Source organism: Scyliorhinus torazame, chromosome 1 (genome assembly GCF_047496885.1).
Source record: "Scyliorhinus torazame isolate Kashiwa2021f chromosome 1, sScyTor2.1, whole genome shotgun sequence".
NCBI classification, from domain to species: domain Eukaryota; kingdom Metazoa; phylum Chordata; class Chondrichthyes; order Carcharhiniformes; family Scyliorhinidae; genus Scyliorhinus; species Scyliorhinus torazame.
Window position 1 is genome coordinate 224161829 of NC_092707.1, and position 21202 is coordinate 224183030.

The 21202-nt window shown below is 44.0% G+C and overlaps 1 protein-coding gene across 5 annotated transcripts in view; it reads right to left on the reverse strand.

The window, feature by feature from the left end:
- Positions 1–253: 253 nt before the first annotated feature.
- The window catches only part of LOC140419086 (zinc finger protein 292-like), a 277845-nt gene continuing 256896 nt past the window's right edge, over positions 254–21202 (reverse strand). For all 5 annotated transcript variants that reach the window (XM_072502855.1, XM_072502854.1, XM_072502860.1 and 2 more), the window contains 2 exons: positions 15671–15812; positions 254–8211 (listed from right to left, as the gene is read on the reverse strand). In XM_072502855.1, the coding sequence (XP_072358956.1) occupies positions 802–8211; positions 15671–15812 (7552 nt within the window). In that variant the 3' untranslated portion in view covers positions 254–801. The remainder of the gene's footprint in view (positions 8212–15670; positions 15813–21202) is intronic.

Below are 21202 nucleotides of genomic sequence, written 5' to 3' on the forward strand. Positions count from 1 at the left end.
ATAAAAAGGTTAAAGAGCCTAGATATAATACATTGTTTAGCTGGAGCTTGTTCTTAAAACTCTCAAGGGGAGTTGCAAGGAGAGAGAGTATCCCATAGAGTACACATAATGCATTATATACAAAACATCTACATGTTTCCTCCTCCCCACTCCAAAAACAAATACGATTCAAGTATTATTTCCAAAGTTATGCCAAAAATGATGGCAAACCTTGGCATAATTTGGTTAATGAAACAAATAAAAACAATTTGGATCTTTGCAAGATGTTTTTATTATGCTGATGTCCAATGTTGTAAAGAATTTTATGCTTATGGATTGGGACTAGATAGAATTTGTAGTAACCGGGATACAATCTCTTTAAATATATAGACAATGATAAAAGTACAGTTCAAGCTATATCGCACAGCATCTTTAGCAGCATGCTTCAGCAATGCTGATCTACCGTCAATAACAGAATGTACATACCTCCATAACAGTCAATCAGATCAGGCTAGTCCCTCCTCCATATACAACTGTATGACATCAGATTATCATATTTGTTTTACATAAACAGAGCAATTGTTCTGTGCCACAATTTTGTCCCATAGGGATTCTGTAGAATATACTGGACATGGCTATTGCCATATTAGTTTTTGTTTTTAAAAAAAAAAAACTAAAAAAACTAGACATTTACAAACATGCTTTTGTTAAAATGTACAAGGCATCCATTTGGTTTGATTACTAGCAAGAACCAAATGAAAGCAAATTACAGCTATTAATAACCCATTACTTACTTCGATATATACAATAGATGTTACAGAGTTATGTACTCTTTACAGCAATTCTTTCCTTTACACTTTTAACTTGAGCCAGCATATTGAAGTCTACTTTTACTCGACTAAGCACCACTGTGGGTTGCATATGCTGAAGTTGCTTCTCAGCAAGCTCAAAGCAATCGGAGTGTGACTTGTCCAGTATTATTTTTATGTTCTTAAGAATGTGGAGAGACAAGGGAGTAGCAAAGTTAGTAAGGGCTTGATGTTCGATACGTCCCATACTCAATCTATCCGCAGTTGACTGTTTGGTATGGTCAACAGGAACTCTTAAAGTTTTGTCATCTATAACAGGGTGGCTTGCTGGTGAGCTGTCCTTGTCACCTAACACTACACTTGATGAGACTAACCCATGATCTGCCCTTTTATCAGTAAGAATGTGTGATGGACCTTTATTAGCCAAAGCTTTTTTCTTCTGTTTCAGAGCAGATTCTTCAAGGAATTTTAAGAATGAGAATTCAAATCCCATGGGTTTAAATGTACTAAAGTCAAAAGGTTTTTGATGGTGAGCCTTGTGTGGACATGGGTTGTGCTGTGGAGTAGAAGCTTCTTTCGCATCGAGAGTCCGGACTGAATTGACTTCCGACAGCTGCTCAGGATTTTCCATTATTAAATTCCTTTTCTTTTTACTCTGCATGCATTCTTTTTCGGTATCTGAGAGAGTCAGGTGACCGTTTGACCTTTTCTTACAAGACTGATAGTTATTTACATCGGTAACTTTACTCTCAGCAATCATCTCCACAGTCTCCTCCAGTTCAGTTTGAATGCAAGCGGAAGCACTGGCATCAATCAGTTTAGCATGAAACAATTCTGAAAATTCTTCAGCAGTCTTAAACGAGTCATCATTTTCAAGTTTTTTACTGAAAGTTTCACTTAGCTCGGTTTGCTGTTGAATCACTGCTGCATTGACAGCATTCTCCACCAATCCTTCTTCATGATTGATGACATACTCAGTTGCTGCTTTGCCTTGCATACTCACAGATTTCCTGCAAGTTACCAGATGACTGTGGTACTGACTTACAAATGTATTGGAAATTTTGTGATGAATCCTATAATGTTTTACTAGACTGCGTTCACTGGTGACCACTGATGAACAATTCTGAAACATACATGGATATTGCTCTCTCAAAGACTTGTTGCTACATATGGCCACGGCTTGGGCCTTACTTTTAAGAGTATATTTAGCAACTTTTCTAGAGCTGCAAGACTTATTACCATCAATTTCACTACTTTTCATAATTTTGCTATCTGATGTGAAACATTCCCTTGATACTGGTCTAGGTTTACTCTGACTTATGATGTCTTCATTTTCACTAACTTCGTCAGGACCTAAATAACTATTTTCGTCAGACAGATCATCCTGATTGGCTGTTCTCGGAATGTTTTCTTGGTCTGTTATGATTCTTCTGGGTCTCATCAAATGAGATTGATGAAGTTCTCTGTGCTTTGTAAAGATGTGTCGTAAAAGGTTAGACCGAGTTGCATAGGTCCGATCACAGCCTTCACAATCACATTTAAAACAAGTCGCATCCATATCATTTTGCTGACTTTCCACATCTAAGCCATGAGCTATCAGAAGGTGCTTAATAAAACTCCAGAAAACTGTAAATGAAGACACACAATCAACCTGGTCACAATGAAACTTTCCCTCACTGGTGGAAGATAATATTTTCCCCATTTCATCTAAAGTGAGATTATGAAGTTCAGAATAGTGTTTAATTAGGTCAGTGAGACCTTGGAAAATTCTACAGCAATCATCAAGCTGACATCGGAACTCACGGACTTGGACATTGACATTTTTGGTGGTTTCTTGTTTGATCTGTGTGTGAAGTAAGTGTTGGTCAGACTGGTGCACAGCTCGATAATGCAGTATTAGGTTTTGCTGAATAGCGAAAGCTGCAGAGCAACCCTTGTGGACACACCTGTAAGGTTTGTGAAATTTATTAATGTCACATTCGTTTCTTATTTTTGTAATTGATTTCCTGCACTTCCTTTCTCCTGGCATCTTAGTAAGCTTCTCTGTACCTGCATCTTTATTAGCTTGCTTTAAATTTTCACTTTTCCTTCTCTGCACTGACGCATCCTTCTGATGCAGCAACACGTCTTCTGGTCTTTGTTGGTCTAAGGAGGACTCACTTGTTCTTTTTTCATGTACATATCCCTCTTGTGGTTCTGCTGATGGTGAGCTACCCTGTGGCGCTGTTGCCACTGGCGAGCCCCATTGCAACCCAGCAGCCACTGGCGAGCCCCATTGCAACCCTGCAGCCACTGGCGAGGGGCTCAGCGGCCCTGTTGCCACTGGCGAGGGGCCCAGCGGCCCAGCTGCCACTGGCGAGGCGTCCTGCGGCCCTGCTGCCACTGGCGAGGGGCCCAGCGGCCCTGCTGCCACTGGTGAGGGGCCCAGCGACCCTGCTGCCACTGGCGAGGGGCCCAGTGACCCTGCTGCCACTGGCGAGGCGTCCTGCGGCCCCGCTGCCACTGGCGAGGGGCCCAGCGGCCCCGCTGCCACTGGTGAGGTGCCCAGCGGCCCTGCTACCACTGGCGAGGGGCCCAGCGGCCCTGCTACCACTGGCGAGGGGCCCAGCGGCCCTGCTACCACTGGCGAGGGGCCCAGCAGCCCGGCTGCCACTGGCGAGGGGCCCAGCGGCCCGGCTGCCACCGGCGAGGCGCCCAAATGCCCTGCTGCCACTGGCGAGGCGCCCAGATGCCCTGCTGCCACTGGCGAGGCGCCCAGAGGCCTTGCTGCCACTGGCAAGGCGCCCAGAGGCCCAGCTGCCACTGGCAAGGCACCCAGAGGCCCAGCTGCCACTGGCGAGGTGCCCAGAGGCCCTGCTGCCACTGGCAAGGCACCCAGTGGCCCTGCTGCTACTGGCGAGGTGCACAGTGGCCCTGCTGCCACTGGCGAGGCACCCAGCGGCCCTGATGCTACTGGCGAGGCGCCCAGAGGCCTTGCTGACACTGGCGAGTAGCCCTCCTGCCCTGCTGTTACTGGCACGGTGCCCTCCGGCCCTGATGTCACTGGCGATGCGCTCTCCAGCCCTGCTCCCACTGGCGAGGCGTACTGTGACCCTGCTGCCACTGAAGTGCCCTGCGGTCCTGCTGCCACTGGCGAGGTGTCCTGCACCCCTGGTGCTATTAGTGAGCTATCTGCTGACTTGAATGCTACTTCTGAGATAACCTGTGGGCCTAAAGATATAATTGAGACATCCTGCAGCCCTGCTGATAGTAGTGAGATATTTAGTGGTCCTGACACTAGTGGCAAAATACCCTGAGCCTCTGGAAGTAAGATAGACTGTGGAATTGCTGGTAGCGGTGTTACACATTGCTGCACTACTGGCAGCAGAGACACATCCTGCAGCACCTCTGATATTGGTGATATATTTTGGGGCCTCACTGATTGCAACAACACATCCTGTGGCCATGCCAGTAGTGGTGAGACAGCCTGCAACCCTGCTGATGGCACAAGGCCACTGTGCAGTTCAACTGCCAACAAAGAAGCACCCTGAGGCCTTGCCAGGAGCAATGGGGTATCCCGAGGCCCTGGTGCTGGCACCAAAGCATCCTGTGGCATTACTGATTGGGCCAAATCATTTTGGAGTTGTGCTGGCAATGCTGAGCAATCCTGCAGGCCTGCCAGCACCACTGAACTATTCTGTGGCATTCCTTGATTATACAGTATAGTCTTTGCATTTTGAGCGCTGTGCAAATGGAGACTAATTTCTGAATTAATCTCATTAGGTCCTGCAGTTACTGGCTCCAATTTATGCCGTTCTGTGGATTGTTTCTCCTGTGACCCATTCATTCTGGGTTGTGAAATGATTTCCTGCATTGGTAATACAGTATCCATAGCTTTATAATGACCCTCGGATTTTCTGCAGTATGCTCTTTTAATTCTCAGTTTGACTAGCTCCTCCCGTGTTACCTGATGCATTGACTGGTAGTGGGCTCGGAGGTTAGAGTTCCTTGTAAATGTTTTCTGGCAGTTAGGAACGTGGCATCGAAATGGAGCAAATCTAGTCTGATACATCTTCATTTCCATTATCTGCTCCTTAGAGTACTGATGAACCTTGACATAATGATTGGTCAGAGCATCTTTAGTCATTGCACTATAGATACATCCACCTTCCTGACAGATAAATGGTTTAATAAGATTCACTTTCAGTTCTTTGTCATTTTCAGCAGCCTGCAGCGATGTATTTGTTTGTGTATCTGTCAAACACTGATTGATTAGGTTTGGACTATTGGTACAATTACTCATTGGTGTGTGTGTCAAGGTGTTCATAGAAGCAGTAGGTGCCCCTGAACTTGAGGTAGGGCATAGTGCACCACTTCTGTAAAGCTTCTCATCATATTCCAAATTTAGATTTTGCAAGCCCAACAAAAGTTCGGCTATGCTTATATCTAATGTCTTGGGGTCTTCAGAGTGAGATGAATTATGATTGCTATCAATCTCTGCAAGAGTGCCATTTGTAAAAAATATAGTTGGCTCACAGCTGCTTTCCAAATTTTGAGGGTGAATCTCATTACCAACAAAACCTGTTCCCGAACAAAAATTGGATTCTAGTGTCTGCTGCAAGGGCTCACAAGATGAATAGGCACCTGAGCCTTTAGTAACATCTAACATTTGTGGAACCTCAGCGTTGAGTGACATGTCTTCACCAGCCACAAACGACCCTGGGCTACACACAGTTGTTAGCCCCTGTGATATAGTTATGTTGGTGGCACTGTCCTCCACAGTACTCATCCCACAACTGGGTTGAAAGGCCTGCTCAATTATTTCAGTCTCAAATGTTCCAGTGACCTGGGGAGTCTTGCTTGGATCAAATAAAGCAGAACTATAGTTATTCTCCTGTGTTGGTGGAAAAAGCTCATGAACAGCAAATGAAGCTGCACTGTCTCCCATTTCCAATGATTGAAGGAATGTTTCACCAGTCAAGAATGTATCTGGGACACAAGGAGGTTCAGGTCCCTGAGGGATGAATGCATTTGGTGAAAGAATCTTTTCTGTTTTGCATAAAGCCTGTCCATCCTTCTGCTCCACAACTGAAGAACTTTCCTTTTTATCATAAGGTTTACAGATGGCGCGCCGTGATAAATGACCACCAAGAGATTTGGGATTGGTAAATTCCCTGTAGCACCTACTGCAGATAAATTTGTCACCTTTGATGATTGCAGGCCATTTTGCACGCTTATTGTGTGTGTGCTTTTTCCTCCTGGATTGTGATACATTTTCGTTTTCAACAGTTAAAACACTGGGAACGAGTTGCTGATAAATAGCACCTGTGTCCAAGGTGCTTTCAGGTGTCATACTTAAGCTTTCCTCATTTGAAACACACAATGGGTTCGGAGGGTCTTCCTGATTTTGACATTTCAAAGGATTTCTAACCCGTTGGATTTTTGATGTGCTCCGTTGTTTTTTCAGTGTTTCATAGTACTCAGGATGGGTAGCCTTGACATGTTTGCTGACACTACGTGATGAAGTATAGCTTCGATTACAGCCAGCAACCTTACAGCTAAACATTTGGACTGCTTTTGTTGCTTCACTTGGTTTGGTTTCTGCAGTAAGAGTATCCTCTCCTTTAAACGTTGTTTTTGGTAAAACACCATGAGTCAGACTCATACTATTCTCTTCTTCACTCTTCACAGTTACACCAAAGTATGTGTCCTTTGGAAGGTGACTCTGTTCTCTGCTGTATGGCAAGGCATTTAGTTCTTCTGACATGGTAGATTTGGATTCAATAGTTTCACTTGCAACACAATCAATAGCAAAGCCATTCTGGTAAGTGTCAGGCTGACTACATGGTTCATCTTCCATCTTTATTTGTAATAATTGGTTAATCTGATCAGCTCTATTTGGATCAAGCTGGCTTGTTTCAAAATGTGAACTATTTTCAACTTCAATTTTCACACAAGCATGTGTGACGTGATCAACTTCGTGCTTTTGCAATTCACTCTGGGAGTAGTAAATGTTTCCACAGTTTGAGAATTTGCAAGAATATGAGGAAGTGTGGTAATGCTGTGCCTCATGATCATATAACAAATAAGACTCAGTAAAGATTCTTCCACAATTCTGAAACATGCATTTAGCTTTGAACAGTACATGTTCTTTCCTGTGTCCTACCAATTCAGAGTATGTACCAAAGCTTGCATTACACTCCAGCTGTATACAGACATAGGGTTTAGGGCCACAATGGATTTGCAAATGTTCATTAAGGTGAGAAACACTGACAAAGCGTCTCCTACAATACTGACAAACAACTTTATTACTCTGCATTTTAAGAAACTTATTTGCTTCTTCATCATTACCATGACCTTTCACATGTGCAATTAAGTTTTTAAAATACTTAAAGGTTTTGGCACAGATAGTTACAGGACAGTTATGATCTTCAGTGCAGTCTACTTTTTGTGTAGTCATGACTGCAGGTTTGTAAGATTTGTCTTTGCCTTCATCATCAGAGCCATCACTATCACTGAAGACTACAAAATCCTCACTGTATAGACTGTTTCTTTTAATTGGACGATGTTCCTGCGTGTCTATTTCAGCCAGCTTTTTCCCTACAATACTGTCGCTCATGTTCTTAGGAGGTCTTCCAACTCTCCTTTTTGGTTTGATAGAAGCTAGTCGTTCTTTACAAGATTGCTTAATGTGAAATGTAACATGTGGAACAAAAATCTCCTTTTTCTTAAAACTTTTGGCACATATCGGGCAATAATAGTTTCCCTCCTTCATGTGCGTTTGAGCATGACGGATAATGCGGTGTCCCAGAAACTCTCGGTCACACAATACACAATACTGCATATAGGCCTGCCAATTTTTAAATCTGGCAGATACCACACCTTTCGCAAATTTACCTTTTTCCTTCATTCCAATTTCTTCAGACGAAGTCTTTTGTACTTTTATCACGTCACTGTAAAATTTAGGAAGTCCATTCAGCGTATGTTCTTTTGTAGCAACTTCAAGATGGCTTTCACTGTTTTCATCAAAGAGGTCACTGTCGTTAAGTTCATCTATGGAAGACACAATGGATGCTTCCTCTCCCATTAATGCAAGACAATGGCGTTTGAGAGTCTTCCAATCCCAAAATTCAGGATCAAAGGGCCAATGTGTTTTTAAAACAAGTAAGAGTTCGCATCTCAGTGAGTTAGGGATCGGACCGTTTTCATCATCATATTTCTGATCTGGCTGGTTGTATAATGTCTCAACAGCATAATAAGCTTCCACTGTAGGTTCCAGCAGGAATTCGGTCAGCTGGCATGCACGTCTGACCTCTAAATAATCAGGTAACAAGCATGATACTGTCTTGCAAATTGATGTCTTCACTGTGGGACTTTCATTTGATTCCATGCGTAGTGCTCTCACACAGAGTTCGATACAAGCAGAAAGTCCAGTCTCCCCTGCCTGTAAAGTAAAACATAAGATATCGTATCTTAAATATAAGCCATTGCCCAGATTTGATAAGACGACAAGTAAAGGATGTGAACTTGTGGCTAATTGTTTACATTATCTTAATACGGGTTTGCAGCGATCAGCTGCTTAAAATAATCGAAATGCCATCCAAAACACAACGATCTGATACTGTAGATACCCGTATATTTAAAAGCTACAATCAACAGCAAGGCATGTCACCCTCACTGCTAGCGACAGTTAGTAACATACACTTTATTTCCCTCATGCCAGTAGTAGCAGGGCTCCATTTACTCTTGGGTTGTAGATGGTATTATTGTATCCATTTCATGGGCATCGGGATCATTAGGAATGTAAATGAGAAAGCAATGCAAGTATAACACACCACTTTCTCAAAACTACCAGTGCAAAAAAAATACATCTTGCACTTTTGTTTGCACGGTCTGTTTATTGTGCTACTTGGTAGAGTCATGATTGTTGCGTGGATATGTACATGCACATCTTTCGGGAATGTTGGTGGCATGCAGCCCATTTGTTGCACTGCACTGTAATATATTCTATCAGAATCATAACCACAGAATAAGAACAAAGGAATTAGGAGCAGAAGTCGGCAATTCAGCCCTTCCAGCCTGCTCCGCTATTCAATCAGATCATGGCTGACCTCTTCCTGGTCTCAAGTCAGTCTACCTCCCTGCCTGTTCCCCATATCCCTTTAATCCTTTTTCTTTAAATCACAGAATTTACAGTGCAGAAGGAGGCCATTCAGCCCATCGAGTCTGCACCCTACCCAAGCCCACACCTCCACCCTACCCCATTACCCAGTAACCCCACCAATCCCCATTACCCAGTAACCCCTCCCAACACTAAGGGCAATTTTGGACACCAAGGACAATTTAGCATGGCCAATCCACCTAACCCGCACATCTTTGGACAGTGGGAGGAAACCGGAGCACCCGGAGGAAACCCACGCAGACACCACACAGTATCTCTACCTCCGTCTTGAAACCATTCAATGACTCAGATTCCACTGAACTATGGGGCACTGAGTTCTACAAATTCACCACCCTCTGCGAGTAGTTTCTCCTCATCTCAGTTCTAAAGCTCTGCTTCTCAACCTATATCTGTGACCTCTCATTCTAGATGGCCCAACAAGGGGGAACATTTGGTCTACGTTTACTTTATCAATCCTTTTAGTATTTTATGTACCTCGATCAGATCCCCTCTCATCTTTCTAAACTCCAGCAAGTATAAACCCAAACTGCTTAATCTCTCCTCATTCGTCAACCTTTCCATGCCTGGAATCAATCTGGTGAACCTCCTCTGAACTGCCTCCAATGCCACCACATCCTTGCTCAAATAAGAATGAGGTAATTTGGCTGAAAATGTCACTTCTGATTAGTTAACAGAGCTATCCAGTTAGTTCTCCACTTCTACTCCATCTCCTTAACTTTGAAATTGTTTCTTTTTTCAAGTATATTTTCAAATTACTGTAATTTTTTTAGTGCTCAGTGCACTTTAATTTTAGTGATGATTTTAGGAGCTGCCTCAGTTATAACCATTAATCTGTAGGAATTAGTGACACAATGACTGTACCGATGGGACAGCAAAGCTCAGGATTCATGGAAACATTGATCCAGTGACCCAGGTCTGGGATTCTAACCTGGGTCCTCAGCGCCGTAGGCAGCAATGCTAACCATTGTGCCACCATGCCAAATCATTTTTACTCCTTATAAATAAATCCATTGTCAATTCATGTAATCCCCACAGTGCAGAAGGAAGCCATACAGCCCATCGAATATGCACCAACCCCTAAAAGAGTACCCAAACTAGGCTCACTCCCCAGTAACCCCACTTAACCATTGAATACTGAGGGGCAATTTAGCATGGCCAATCCACCTACCTGCACATTTTTGGACTGTGGGAGGAAACTGGAGCACCCGGAGGAAACCGGAGCACCCGTAGGAAACCCACCGGGAGAATGTGCAAACTCCCAGATCACCCAAGGTCAGATTCGAACCAGGGTCTCGAGCGCTGAGGCATCAGTGCTAACCACTGTGCCGATTCCATTTATGGCTCAAAACCAGACTGTTTCCCTCTACGTAATTTTTAAAATTCAAAGTAAATATAATACAAATTCATGATTTATGAAAATTATACAAAATTCAGCACTTCTCATTCCTTTTAAAATCGCTACACAGCATGGTTAATGATTTAGCACCAGCGAGGTTCATATGCTATATTTTTGAGGACACTAGTTCTTTCAAGACTACCATGGATTATTCTAATGTGTGCCTTTCCATACAGTCCGTTTACAACTTCCACATAGTACTATTTCCTTTTCACCCTAGATCAATGTTGCATAATTGCTTATGAGGAAACAAAATCACTTTTGAAAAGGTATAAAGGTATATAATGGTCAAAACAGTTCGAAGCATATCTATAATTGGTTTCACTGAACATTTCAGAAAATGCATACATTAGAGATTTATTAATAGAATAAACCTTAATTGAACAATATTCCTTTATGTATATGGAACATGGAGGAAGTATTTATGTAGTGATTGTCCAAATTGAAAGTAACTACACTCCTTCATTTGTTCACAGCATAATGGCAAATCTGCAAAATTAATATCACTTCAAGACTCAAAACAACAAAGAACAAAGAACAAAGAAATGTACAGCACAGGAACAGGCCCTTCGGCCCTCCAAGCCCGTGCCGACCATACTGCCCGACTAAACTACAATCTTCTACACTTCCTGGGTCCGTATCCTTCTATTCCCATCCTATTCATATATTTGTCAAGATGCCCCTTAAATGTCCCTATCGTCCCTGCCTCCACTACCTCCTCCGGTAGTGAGTTCCAGGCACCCACTACCCTCTGCGTAAAAAACTTGCCTCGTACATCTACTCTAAACTTTGCCCCTCTCACCTTAAACCTATGCCCCCTAGTAATTGACCCCTCTACCCTGGGGAAAAGCCTCTGACTATCCACTCTGTCTATGCCCCTCATAATTTTGTATACCTCTATCAGGTCGCCCCTCAACCTCCTTCGTTCCAGTGAGAACAAACCGAGTTTATTCAATCGCTCCTCATAGCTTATGCCCTCCATACCAGGCAACATTCTGGTAAATCTCTTCTGCACCCTCTCTAAAGCCTCCACATCCTTCTGGTAGTGTGGCGACCAGAATTGAACACTATACTCCAAGTGTGGCCTAACTAAGGTTCTATACAGCTGCAACATGACTTGCCAATTCTTATACTCAATGCCCCGGCCAATGAAGGCAAGCATGCCGTATGCCTTCTTGACTACCTTCTCCACCTGTGTAGCCCCTTTCAGTGATCTGTGGACCTGTACTCCTAGATCTCTTTGACTTTCAATACTCTTGAGGGTTCTACCATTCACTGTATATTCCCTACCTGCATTAGCCCTTCCAAAATGCATTACCTCACATTTGTCCAGGTTAAACTCCATCTGCCATCTCTCCGCCCAAGTCTCCAGACAATCTAAATCCTGCTGTATCCTCAGACAGTCCTCATCGCTATCCGCAATTCCACCAACCTTTGTGTCGTCTGCAAACTTACTAATCAGACCAGTTACATTTTCCTCCAAATCATTTATATATACTACAAAGAGCAAAGGTCCCAGCACTGATCCCTGTGGAACACCACTGGTCACAGCCCTCCAATTAGAAAAGCATCCCTCCATTGCTACCCTCTGCCTTCTATGGCCTAGCCAGTTCTGTATCCACCTTGCCAGTTCACCCCTGATCCCGTGTGACTTCACCTTTTGTACTAGTCTACCATGAGGGACCTTGTCAAAGGCCTTACTGAAGTCCATATAGACAACATCTACTGCCCTACCTGCATCAATCATCTTAGTGACCTCCTCGAAAAACTCTATCAAGTTAGTGAGACACGACCTCCCCTTCACAAAACCGTGCTGCCTCTCACTAATACGTCCATTTGCTTCCAAATGGGAGTAGATCCTGTCTCGAAGAATTCTCTCCAGTAATTTCCCTACCACTGAAGTAAGGCTCACCGGCCTGTAGTTCCCGGGATTATCCCTGCCACCCTTCTTAAACAGAGGAACAACATTGGCTATTCTCCAGTCCTCCGGGACATCCCCTGAAGACAGCGAGGATCCAAAGATTTCTGTCAAGGCCTCAGCAATTTCCTCTCCAGCCTCCTTCAGTATTCTGGGGTAGATCCCATCCGGCCCTGGGGACTTATCTACCTTAATATTTTTTAAGACACCCAACACCTCGTCTTTTTGGATCACAATGTGACCCAGGCTATCTACACCCCCTTCTCCAGACTCAACATCTACCAATTCCTTCTCTTTGGTGAATACTGATGCAAAGTATTCATTTAGTACCTCGCCCATTTCCTCTGGCTCCACACATAGATTCCCTTGCCTATCCTTCAGTGGGCCAACCCTTTCCCTGGCTACCCTCTTGCTTTTTATGTAAGTGTAAAAAGCCTTGGGATTTTCCTTAACCCTATTTGCCAATGACTTTTCATGACCCCTTCTAGCCCTCCTGACTCCCTGCTTAAGTTCCTTCCTACTTTCCTTATATGCCACACAGGCTTCGTCTGTTCCCAGCCTTTTAGCCCTGACAAATGCCTCCTTTTTCTTTTTGACGAGGCCTACAATATCATTCGTCATCCAAGGTTCCCGAAAATTGCCGTATTTGTCTTTCTTCCTCACAGGAACATGCCTGTCCTGTATTCCTATCAACTGACACTTGAAAGCCTCCCACATGTCAGATGTTGATTTGCCCTCAAACATCCGCCCCCAATCTATGCTCTTCAGTTCCCGCCTAATATTGTTATAATTAGCCTTCCCCCAATTTAGCACATTCATCCTCGGACCACTCTTATCCTTGTCCACCAGTACTTTAAAACTTACTGAATTGTGGTCACTGTTACCGAAATGCTCCCCTACTGAAACATCTACCACCTGGCCGGGCTCATTCCCCAATACCAGGTCCAGTACCGCCTCTTCCCTAGTTGGACTGTTTACATATTGTTTTAAGAAGCCCTCCTGGATGCTCCTTACAAACTCTGCCCCGTCTAAGCCCCTGGCACTAAGTGAGTCCCAGTCAATATTGGGGAAGTTGAAGTCTCCCATCACCACAACCCTGTTGTTTTTACTCTTTTCCAAAATCTGTCTACCTATCTGCTCCTCTATCTCCCGCTGGCTGTTGGGAGGCCTGTAGTATACCCCCAACATTGTGACTGCACCCTTCTTATTCCTGATCTCTACCCATATAGCCTCACTGCCCTCTGAGGTGTCCTCTCGCTGTATAGCTGTGATACTCTCCTGAACAAGTAGCGCAACTCCGCCTCCCCTTTTACATCCCCCTCTATCCCGCCTGAAACATCTAAAACCTGGAACGTTTAGCTGCCAAACTCGGGCAAATCCCGCCCACACTAGGGACTTTATTTGGCTATGAACTGAAAAGGGGGAGTGGGATAAACCAGGAAACTGTAGGGCTGTCAGTCGAACATCAATAGTGGCAAGCTTTCAGAAACTATCTTGAAAAGGCATGAGTTAATCAAGTATAAGCAGAATACATTTGTTAAAGAGTAAATTGTGCCTGGCTGACTTGGTTACATTCTTTAGTGAGGTAACAGACTGTTGTTGAGCAAGATAGATTTGAAAATAAGGACTTTCCGAAGGCACTCAACAAAGCACCACACACGATGTTAATTATGAAAGCAGTAGTATGGACATGTAACAGGAATAGGAGATGGTGTAGCAGTAACAGGAATAGGAGATGGTGGTGAATGGATGTTTGCCAGATGGGAGGTGATTTACACTAGTGTATTCACTCCGAGTGAAGCTATGGTCCAATGTACATGTACACTCTTCAATGGTTCTGATAAACAATTATCTATACTGATGGTACCACTTCATACTTCACCACATATTATTTTAGACTTTCAACACGGCAGATTTCCATGGTGCCAGGACACAACCCTGCCCAAAGGACATGCAGCTGGAGTCCTCTGATCCCGAGTGACCAGTACCAAACGGCACTAACCCGAGTTCACCGAGGCAAAGGGGATGGATCTCCAGGCCTTAGATAACTCTGGAATCTGCAGGGTGGCATGGTGGCGGTGGTTAGCGCTGCTAACTACGGCATTGAGGACCCTGGTTTGATCCCGGCCCCGGGTCACTGTCTGGATGGAGTTTGCATATTCTCCCTGTGTCTGCGTGGGTTCCACCCCCACAACCCAAAGATGTGCAGGCTAAGTGAATTGGCCACGCTAAATTGCCCCTTAATTGGAAAAAGAAATTGGGTCACTAATTTTATTAAAAAGCTCTGGAATCTGCACTTTAAAGTGAGACAGCTGTCTCAGTTCAATATGAAGATTTGTCAATAGGTGATCATGCCCACAATGGGCGGAATTTACATTGCAATGTCTCGCGAGATTGCTTTAGGTCTTGCAAGGCGTTGCAAGCCGGGTAGATCTCGGAAGCGGGGTCTCCTGCTTTTTATTGGCCACGCTGCGCAGCAGTGAGCTGACTTTCAGGGCAACACACTTTGGGCAGGTGCCCCGGTGGCACTGCCAGCGTGGCTATTGGATCACGTCCTGTAAGCAGAAAATTATTTAATGGGGAATTATTGGCTTTGAATAGTAATATCAAGTGCAACAGATCAAAGCTATGATAACCTACCTAATCATTAATGTGATGAATTTCACGGAGGAAAAAAAAAAATCAATTTTGTAGTTAACCTTCCAGCATTAGCCATGGTAATACACTGGCAGGATTCATTGGCTTTGGATTCAAACCCTACATTCTGATTAGAGCACAATCTAAGCTGATACTTCAGAGCGGTACTCACGGACATTTGCACTGTCGAACAGTCAAATGAGATTCAAAATGTCAGCCTATCTACCCTTCAGATGGATATAAAAGAGCCAGTTGTGCTTTTTAAAGAGGAGCAGTGAGTATTCTGACCAATACTTATCCAAACTGAAAACATGAATTAATCACCAAACTGTTCATTTATCTAATTTGCTGCTATGGGATAGTGCTTTGTGCACGTACTTGCTTACAAAATAACAGTGACCAACTTTCAAAGGAAATTCATAAGCTGTGCAGTATTTTGGGAAACCCTGAGAATGTGAAAGGCGTTATGTAAATTAAAGTTATTTCCTCTTTCTAGAATTACATTCTCCCGTTTGCACAAAAATAAGATCTCTTTCTCGAAGGCAATCAGAGATGGACAATGAACGCTGGTTTAGCCAGTGACACCACAGCCCATGAAAGAGTTTTAAAAAGTGCTTAGCTGTTGATCACAGACTAGTTTACAGCACCAGGGTTTCTTCTTTCCTCTCATACTTCTATACTTGCTCTGTTATACATTCAAATCAAAAATGATGAAAATTAGTTCTCAAATATAGCATGCAGTGGAACTTTGCACAATAGATTATTCATACCTCTGATTGTATGACCTTAATAAGAAAGAAAATATGATAAACTGTTTTCGACAACATAGAGAACTGCCGACAGCACTCCAGAAAGGTCTGTGTGGAAGACTCTGCTCGTTGTTGTAGTTTGCTCCAGAAGAGTGTCAGTTCCCTGAAATTAAAAGTATTTAGCTGTTACTGATTTCACAAGATCAGAGCATGTGGAGTCAGGGGACAATTAGGAGCATGGAACATACTACTGGCTACAAAACAGAAGAGAGTAACTACTCAGCTAGCAATTGGTGCAAAGTGCTGTTCCACAAGGATCAATACTGGGACCACAGCTGTTTACAATTTATTTAAACGATTTGGACTCTGGAATAAAATATAACAAAGTTTTTGTGGACACCAACTTACAGGGTGTAGTTAACACTGAGGACGAATGTGACAACATACAATAAAACATGAATAAAATTGCTCAATGGTTGAGTGTTTGCCAAATTAATTTCATTGGAAATAGTTGGCTTGGTAGTACAGATTGTGAACATTGTTGGAAAAAGCTTTCCATCTTGCACTCATCAAAACAAGAATGCCAAAGTTCAAATGGAGCAACAATTTATACTGCATAGGAAAAGGGCAGAGGGCTGTTGGTAAATAGGCTCTGATTGGTCAAAGTGGGTTCATGGAGATTGTTGCCCCATCTCTTTTGTTTCAAATTAAAAAAAGGCGCAATGGTCAGACATGTTCCTTTTGCCTACGGAGGTTATGTCCCTGCATATGAATATTTGGAGCTTCGACCAAATATAACTGATCCACCTTGTGAGCCCAATTTATAATCTTAAACTGATTTTTATTGTAATTCCTAGCACATTTAGGATTAATCAGCTAGTGCTGTCCAATCACAAAATCACATTGAATGTTGGAAGTTATGTCCTGAATTTTGAAGGCATGGGCTGGTTTACGATGTGTACTCTGTTGCAAACAGCTGGAGGGATGTGCTATTTGATAAGCTCTTGCCAATCGTTGGGGACATATGGCCTAAGTACCCGGCATCATCCTGGCAATGAAATTCATATACTATATTCCTCATTCATATAATAAGAATTAATAACAATAGTCTTTATTAGTATCACCAGTAGGCCTACATTAACATTGCAATGAAGTTAGTGAAAATCCCCTCGTCGCCACACTCCGGTGCCTGTTTGGGTACACCGAGAATTCAGAATGTCCAATTCACCTGACAACCACGTCTTTCGGGAATGTGGGAGGAAACCGGAGCACCCGGAGGAAACCCATGCACACACGGGGAGAATGTACATACTCCGCACAGACAGTGACAAAAACTGGGACTCGAACCCGGGTGCATGGCGCTGTGAAGCAACAGTGCTAACCACTACGCTATAGTGCCACCCAGACAGGATTTTTTAAACAGGAGCACATTAGGTTTACATTCACTACTGAGAACATTTATAATTCTGAATTCACCAACTTTTTCATTTCATCCCATCTCTCTCGGCTGTGGCTACCCAGTGGTAGTACTGTAGATTTGGCAAGGCTAGACCGCCCATAGTTTTCCTCCTTTGCAGTGTTGACTTAGGGATCCTTGGGTTCTTACCCCCCCTCCCCCCCCCACACACACACAAACACCATGATCATTTTGTGTATTTTGTGGAAATATACCTTGGGGATGAAGATCACTATGTATCTAAACAGGAAGAGGAACCTCGGCAGTACATTCATTTTGATCATCGACACTCTCCCTGCCAGGGAAAGCGGGAGTGCATCCCATCTCTGTAGGTCCTTTTTAACTTCCTCCGCCAGAAATTCTACTTGTGAATCAGTGTCCAATCATGGGCTACCTGGATACCCAGGTAGCGGAATGTGTTTTGGGCTAGTTTTAATGGTAGTCCCTCCAGCTCTGCCCCTCCCCATTCGGGTTCACCGGGAATGCCTCACTCTTGCCCAGGTTGGGCTTGTAGCCCGAGAAGGCTCCAAACTCTCTCAGAAGTTGCATGATTGCTTTCAGGCCGTTCAGGGGTCGGAGAAGTAGAGGAGCAAGTCACCCGCATAGAGCGACACTGTGCTCTCTGCCTCTTTGGATGCCCTTCCAGCTTTTTGCATCTTACAGGGTGATTGCCAGAGGTTCAATTGTCAGGGCGAACATGAGCGGGGATATTGGGCATTCCTGCCTTGTGCTTCTGTGTGGCTGGAAATATTCAGAGCTGGTGGTGTTGGTCCGAACTCTCACCTTGGTGGTGTTGGTCCGAACTCTCGCTTGGGTTGACATACAGGAGTTTCACCCACGAGGTGAACCCCGTCCCTAGCCCAAACCACTCCAGTACTTCAATGAAGTACTTCCACTCGACTCTGTCAAAGGCCTTTTCTATGTCCAGGGAGACCATTACCTCTGGTGTTCTCTCCCCGGATGGGGTCACTGTTACATTCAGCAGTCGCCTGATGTTCGCAGTTACCTGCCTACTCTTGAAAGTCCATCTGGTTCTCTGCAACCACCGTATGCAGGTCTCCAGTCTTTTGGCCAGGACTTTCGCGAGTATCTTCGTGTCTACATTGAGCAGCGGAATGGGTCAGTATGATCCGCATTCCGTCGGGTCCTAGTCTTTTTTTGATATCAGCGATATAGCGGCCAGTGTTAGTGTTGGAGGCAGGGTGCCCCTCGCTAGCGAGTCTGCGAACATTTCCTGTAGGTGTGGGGCAAGGGCTGGTGTGAATTTCTTATAGGAGTCCAACAGGAACTCGTTGTGTCCCGGCGTCTTCCCCACCTGCATGGAGCTGATACTCCCCATGATCTCTCCCAGTTCAATTGGTGCTTCCAGCTCTCCCCCCGTCTATCGTCCCCCACGGCTGGCATGTCCAATCCATCAAGGAACCAATTGATCTCCCCGTCCCCGTCGAGGGGTTCGGAGGTGTACAGCTCTCAGTAAAAGGTCTTGAACGCTCAGTTGACCTCTTTTTGATTGGTTACCAGTCTGACATTGCTATTCGTCACCTGAGCTATCTCTCTCGTGGCTGCCTGCTTTCTCAGCTGGTGAGCCAGTAGGCGGCCAGCCTTTTCCCCATGTTAGTAGAAGGTCCCAGTGTCTGGCGGAGTTGGTGCACTGGTTTCCTGGTGAATAGCAGGTTGAAGACCAACTGTAGCTTTTCCTCTCCGCCAGAAGCTCTAAGGTTGGGACCTTAAAAGTACTTTCTATCGACCTCCAGAATGGAGTTGATCAATTGTTGCCTGGCCACCCTCTCTTCCCTATCGCTAAGTGCCTTGTAGGCTATAATCTCTCCCCTAAGAATTGCCTTCAGTGCCTCCCAGAACATGGAAGGTGAGACTTCTGCATTCTGGTTAGTTGTCTTGTGATATTTTCTGGCAGAAGCCTAAATATTATATAAAGCACACAGAAACTAGGGCCAAAAGGATTTACAAAGATGATACCAGAACCAAGAAGATATCCATGACAGGACAAATTGGGACTCTTTTCTAGAAGAAAAGGCTGAGGAGTGACTTGATAGAGGCTTTTAAGATTATGAAAGAATTTGATAGGGTGGAAGTAGAAAAATGTTTCCACTTATGTTTCTGCTAGAGGTCATGATTATAAAAGTATCATTAACATGGATTTCCTGAGAAGCCTCGTTATTTAGAGTGGTGACAACAAGAATGCACTAACCACAAAGAGTAGCTGAACACACAGCATAAATAAAGAGGGTTTTTGTTATAGGTGTTCAAAATCATGAATAGTTCTGATAGAGTAATTAAGGAGAAATCAATAGAAGGGTCACTGGCTCAAATTTAAAGTGATAAAGAATTAGGGGCAACAAATGGGAAACTTTTTTTTTTAAAAGAGAAACACTGAGTTGATGTGGTGCCTGAAAGCGTGGCGGAAACAGATTCAATGGGAACCTTCAAAAGAGAATTGGTTAATATTTGGAGAAGAAAGTAGAGGGCTTTGGGGAAAGGGTAGGGGATTAATAGCCAAGATTTACCGAAGAGCATTGGTTTGAATGGTTGGAATTATCAAATGCTGCATCATTCTACAATTCCAAGATGTATTTAAGGGAAAGTTACATAAGCACATGAAGGAGAAAGGAAAAGAAAGATATGCAGATAGGGTTAGATGAACAGGGGTGGAAGGAGGTTTGTATGGCACAGACCATTTGGATTGAATGGCTTTTAAAAAAAAAAAAAATGCTGCAGACCCAACTCTATTTAAGAACTTGAGAAATAGGAACAGTAGGCCATTTTGCCCCTCGAGCCTACTCCACCATTTAACAAGATCTTGGCTAATCTGATTATGGCCCTAATTCCACTTTCCTCCCGGTCCCTCCATAATCTTAGACTTCATTGTCAATCAAAAATCTGTTTATCTCATCTTTGAACATATTCACTGACCCAGCCTCCACTGCTTGCTGGGGAAGTGAATTTCAAAAACTAACGACTCAGAAAAATTCCTCCTCATCTACATCTTAAATGGGAGGTATCTTGATTTAAAATTGTGTCCCCTTGTTCGAGATTCCCCCATTGTCAAATCCCCTCAGAATCTTATATGTTTCAATGAGATCATGCCTCATTGTTTTAAACTCTAATGAGTAAGACCCAACCCACTGAACCCTTCCTACACATAACTAATCCTTTATCCCAGAAATCAGTCTGGTGAACCTTCTCTGAATTGCTTCAAAAGCAAGTGTCTCATAAGTGAGATGACCAAAGTATAGTACTCTAAGTGCAGTCTCACCAATGCCTGTCTGGGCAGCACGGTAGCACAGTGATTAGCACTGTTGCTTCACAACGCCAGAGTCCCAGGTTTGATTCCTGGCTGGGTCACACTGTCTGTACGTTCTCCCCGTGTCTGTGTAGGTTTCCTCTGGGTGCTTGGTTTCCCCCCCATGTCCCCAAAGACGTGTTCGGTGAATTGGACATTCTGAATTGGTGAATTGGACATTCCTCTGTGTACCCGAACAGACACCGGAATGTGGCGACTAGGGGCTTTTCACAGTAACTTCATTGCAGTGTTAATGTAAGCCTACTTGTGACAATAGAGTTTATTATACAGCTGCATGAGTAAGACTTCCTTACTTTATACTCTTTCCACTTGCAATAAAGGCCAGCATACCATTCGCCTTCCCAATTACTTGCTGTACCCGCTACAACTTTAATGCTTCTGGCTTCTATACTCCTTATGGCAGTTTTGTATCATTTACCAAAAACTGTGATGGCGGCCTTGCAACTCTGCTCCTCTCCACGAGGTGGCGTGGGGAAATCAAGAAGCTCACACCATGTATTTGGAAATCACTCTGAAACACTATCAAATCATTTGCATTATTTTTCTTCAGTTCTCTGCTTGATAACAGCACCTTGATCTCCACCATGGGTAGGGCAAAGATGCAGGTCCTTAAACCACCCTAGCGAGAACAGGGATCAAACCCCATGCAATTAGCACAAATTTGGCCCTTGCTGGCTGTCCAGCTAACTGACCCTCCACATAGCCCGAGTTACTCTACACTACATGATCATGGTACACATGTTGCAGCCTGGAGCTACGGATAGTGATGGTATAG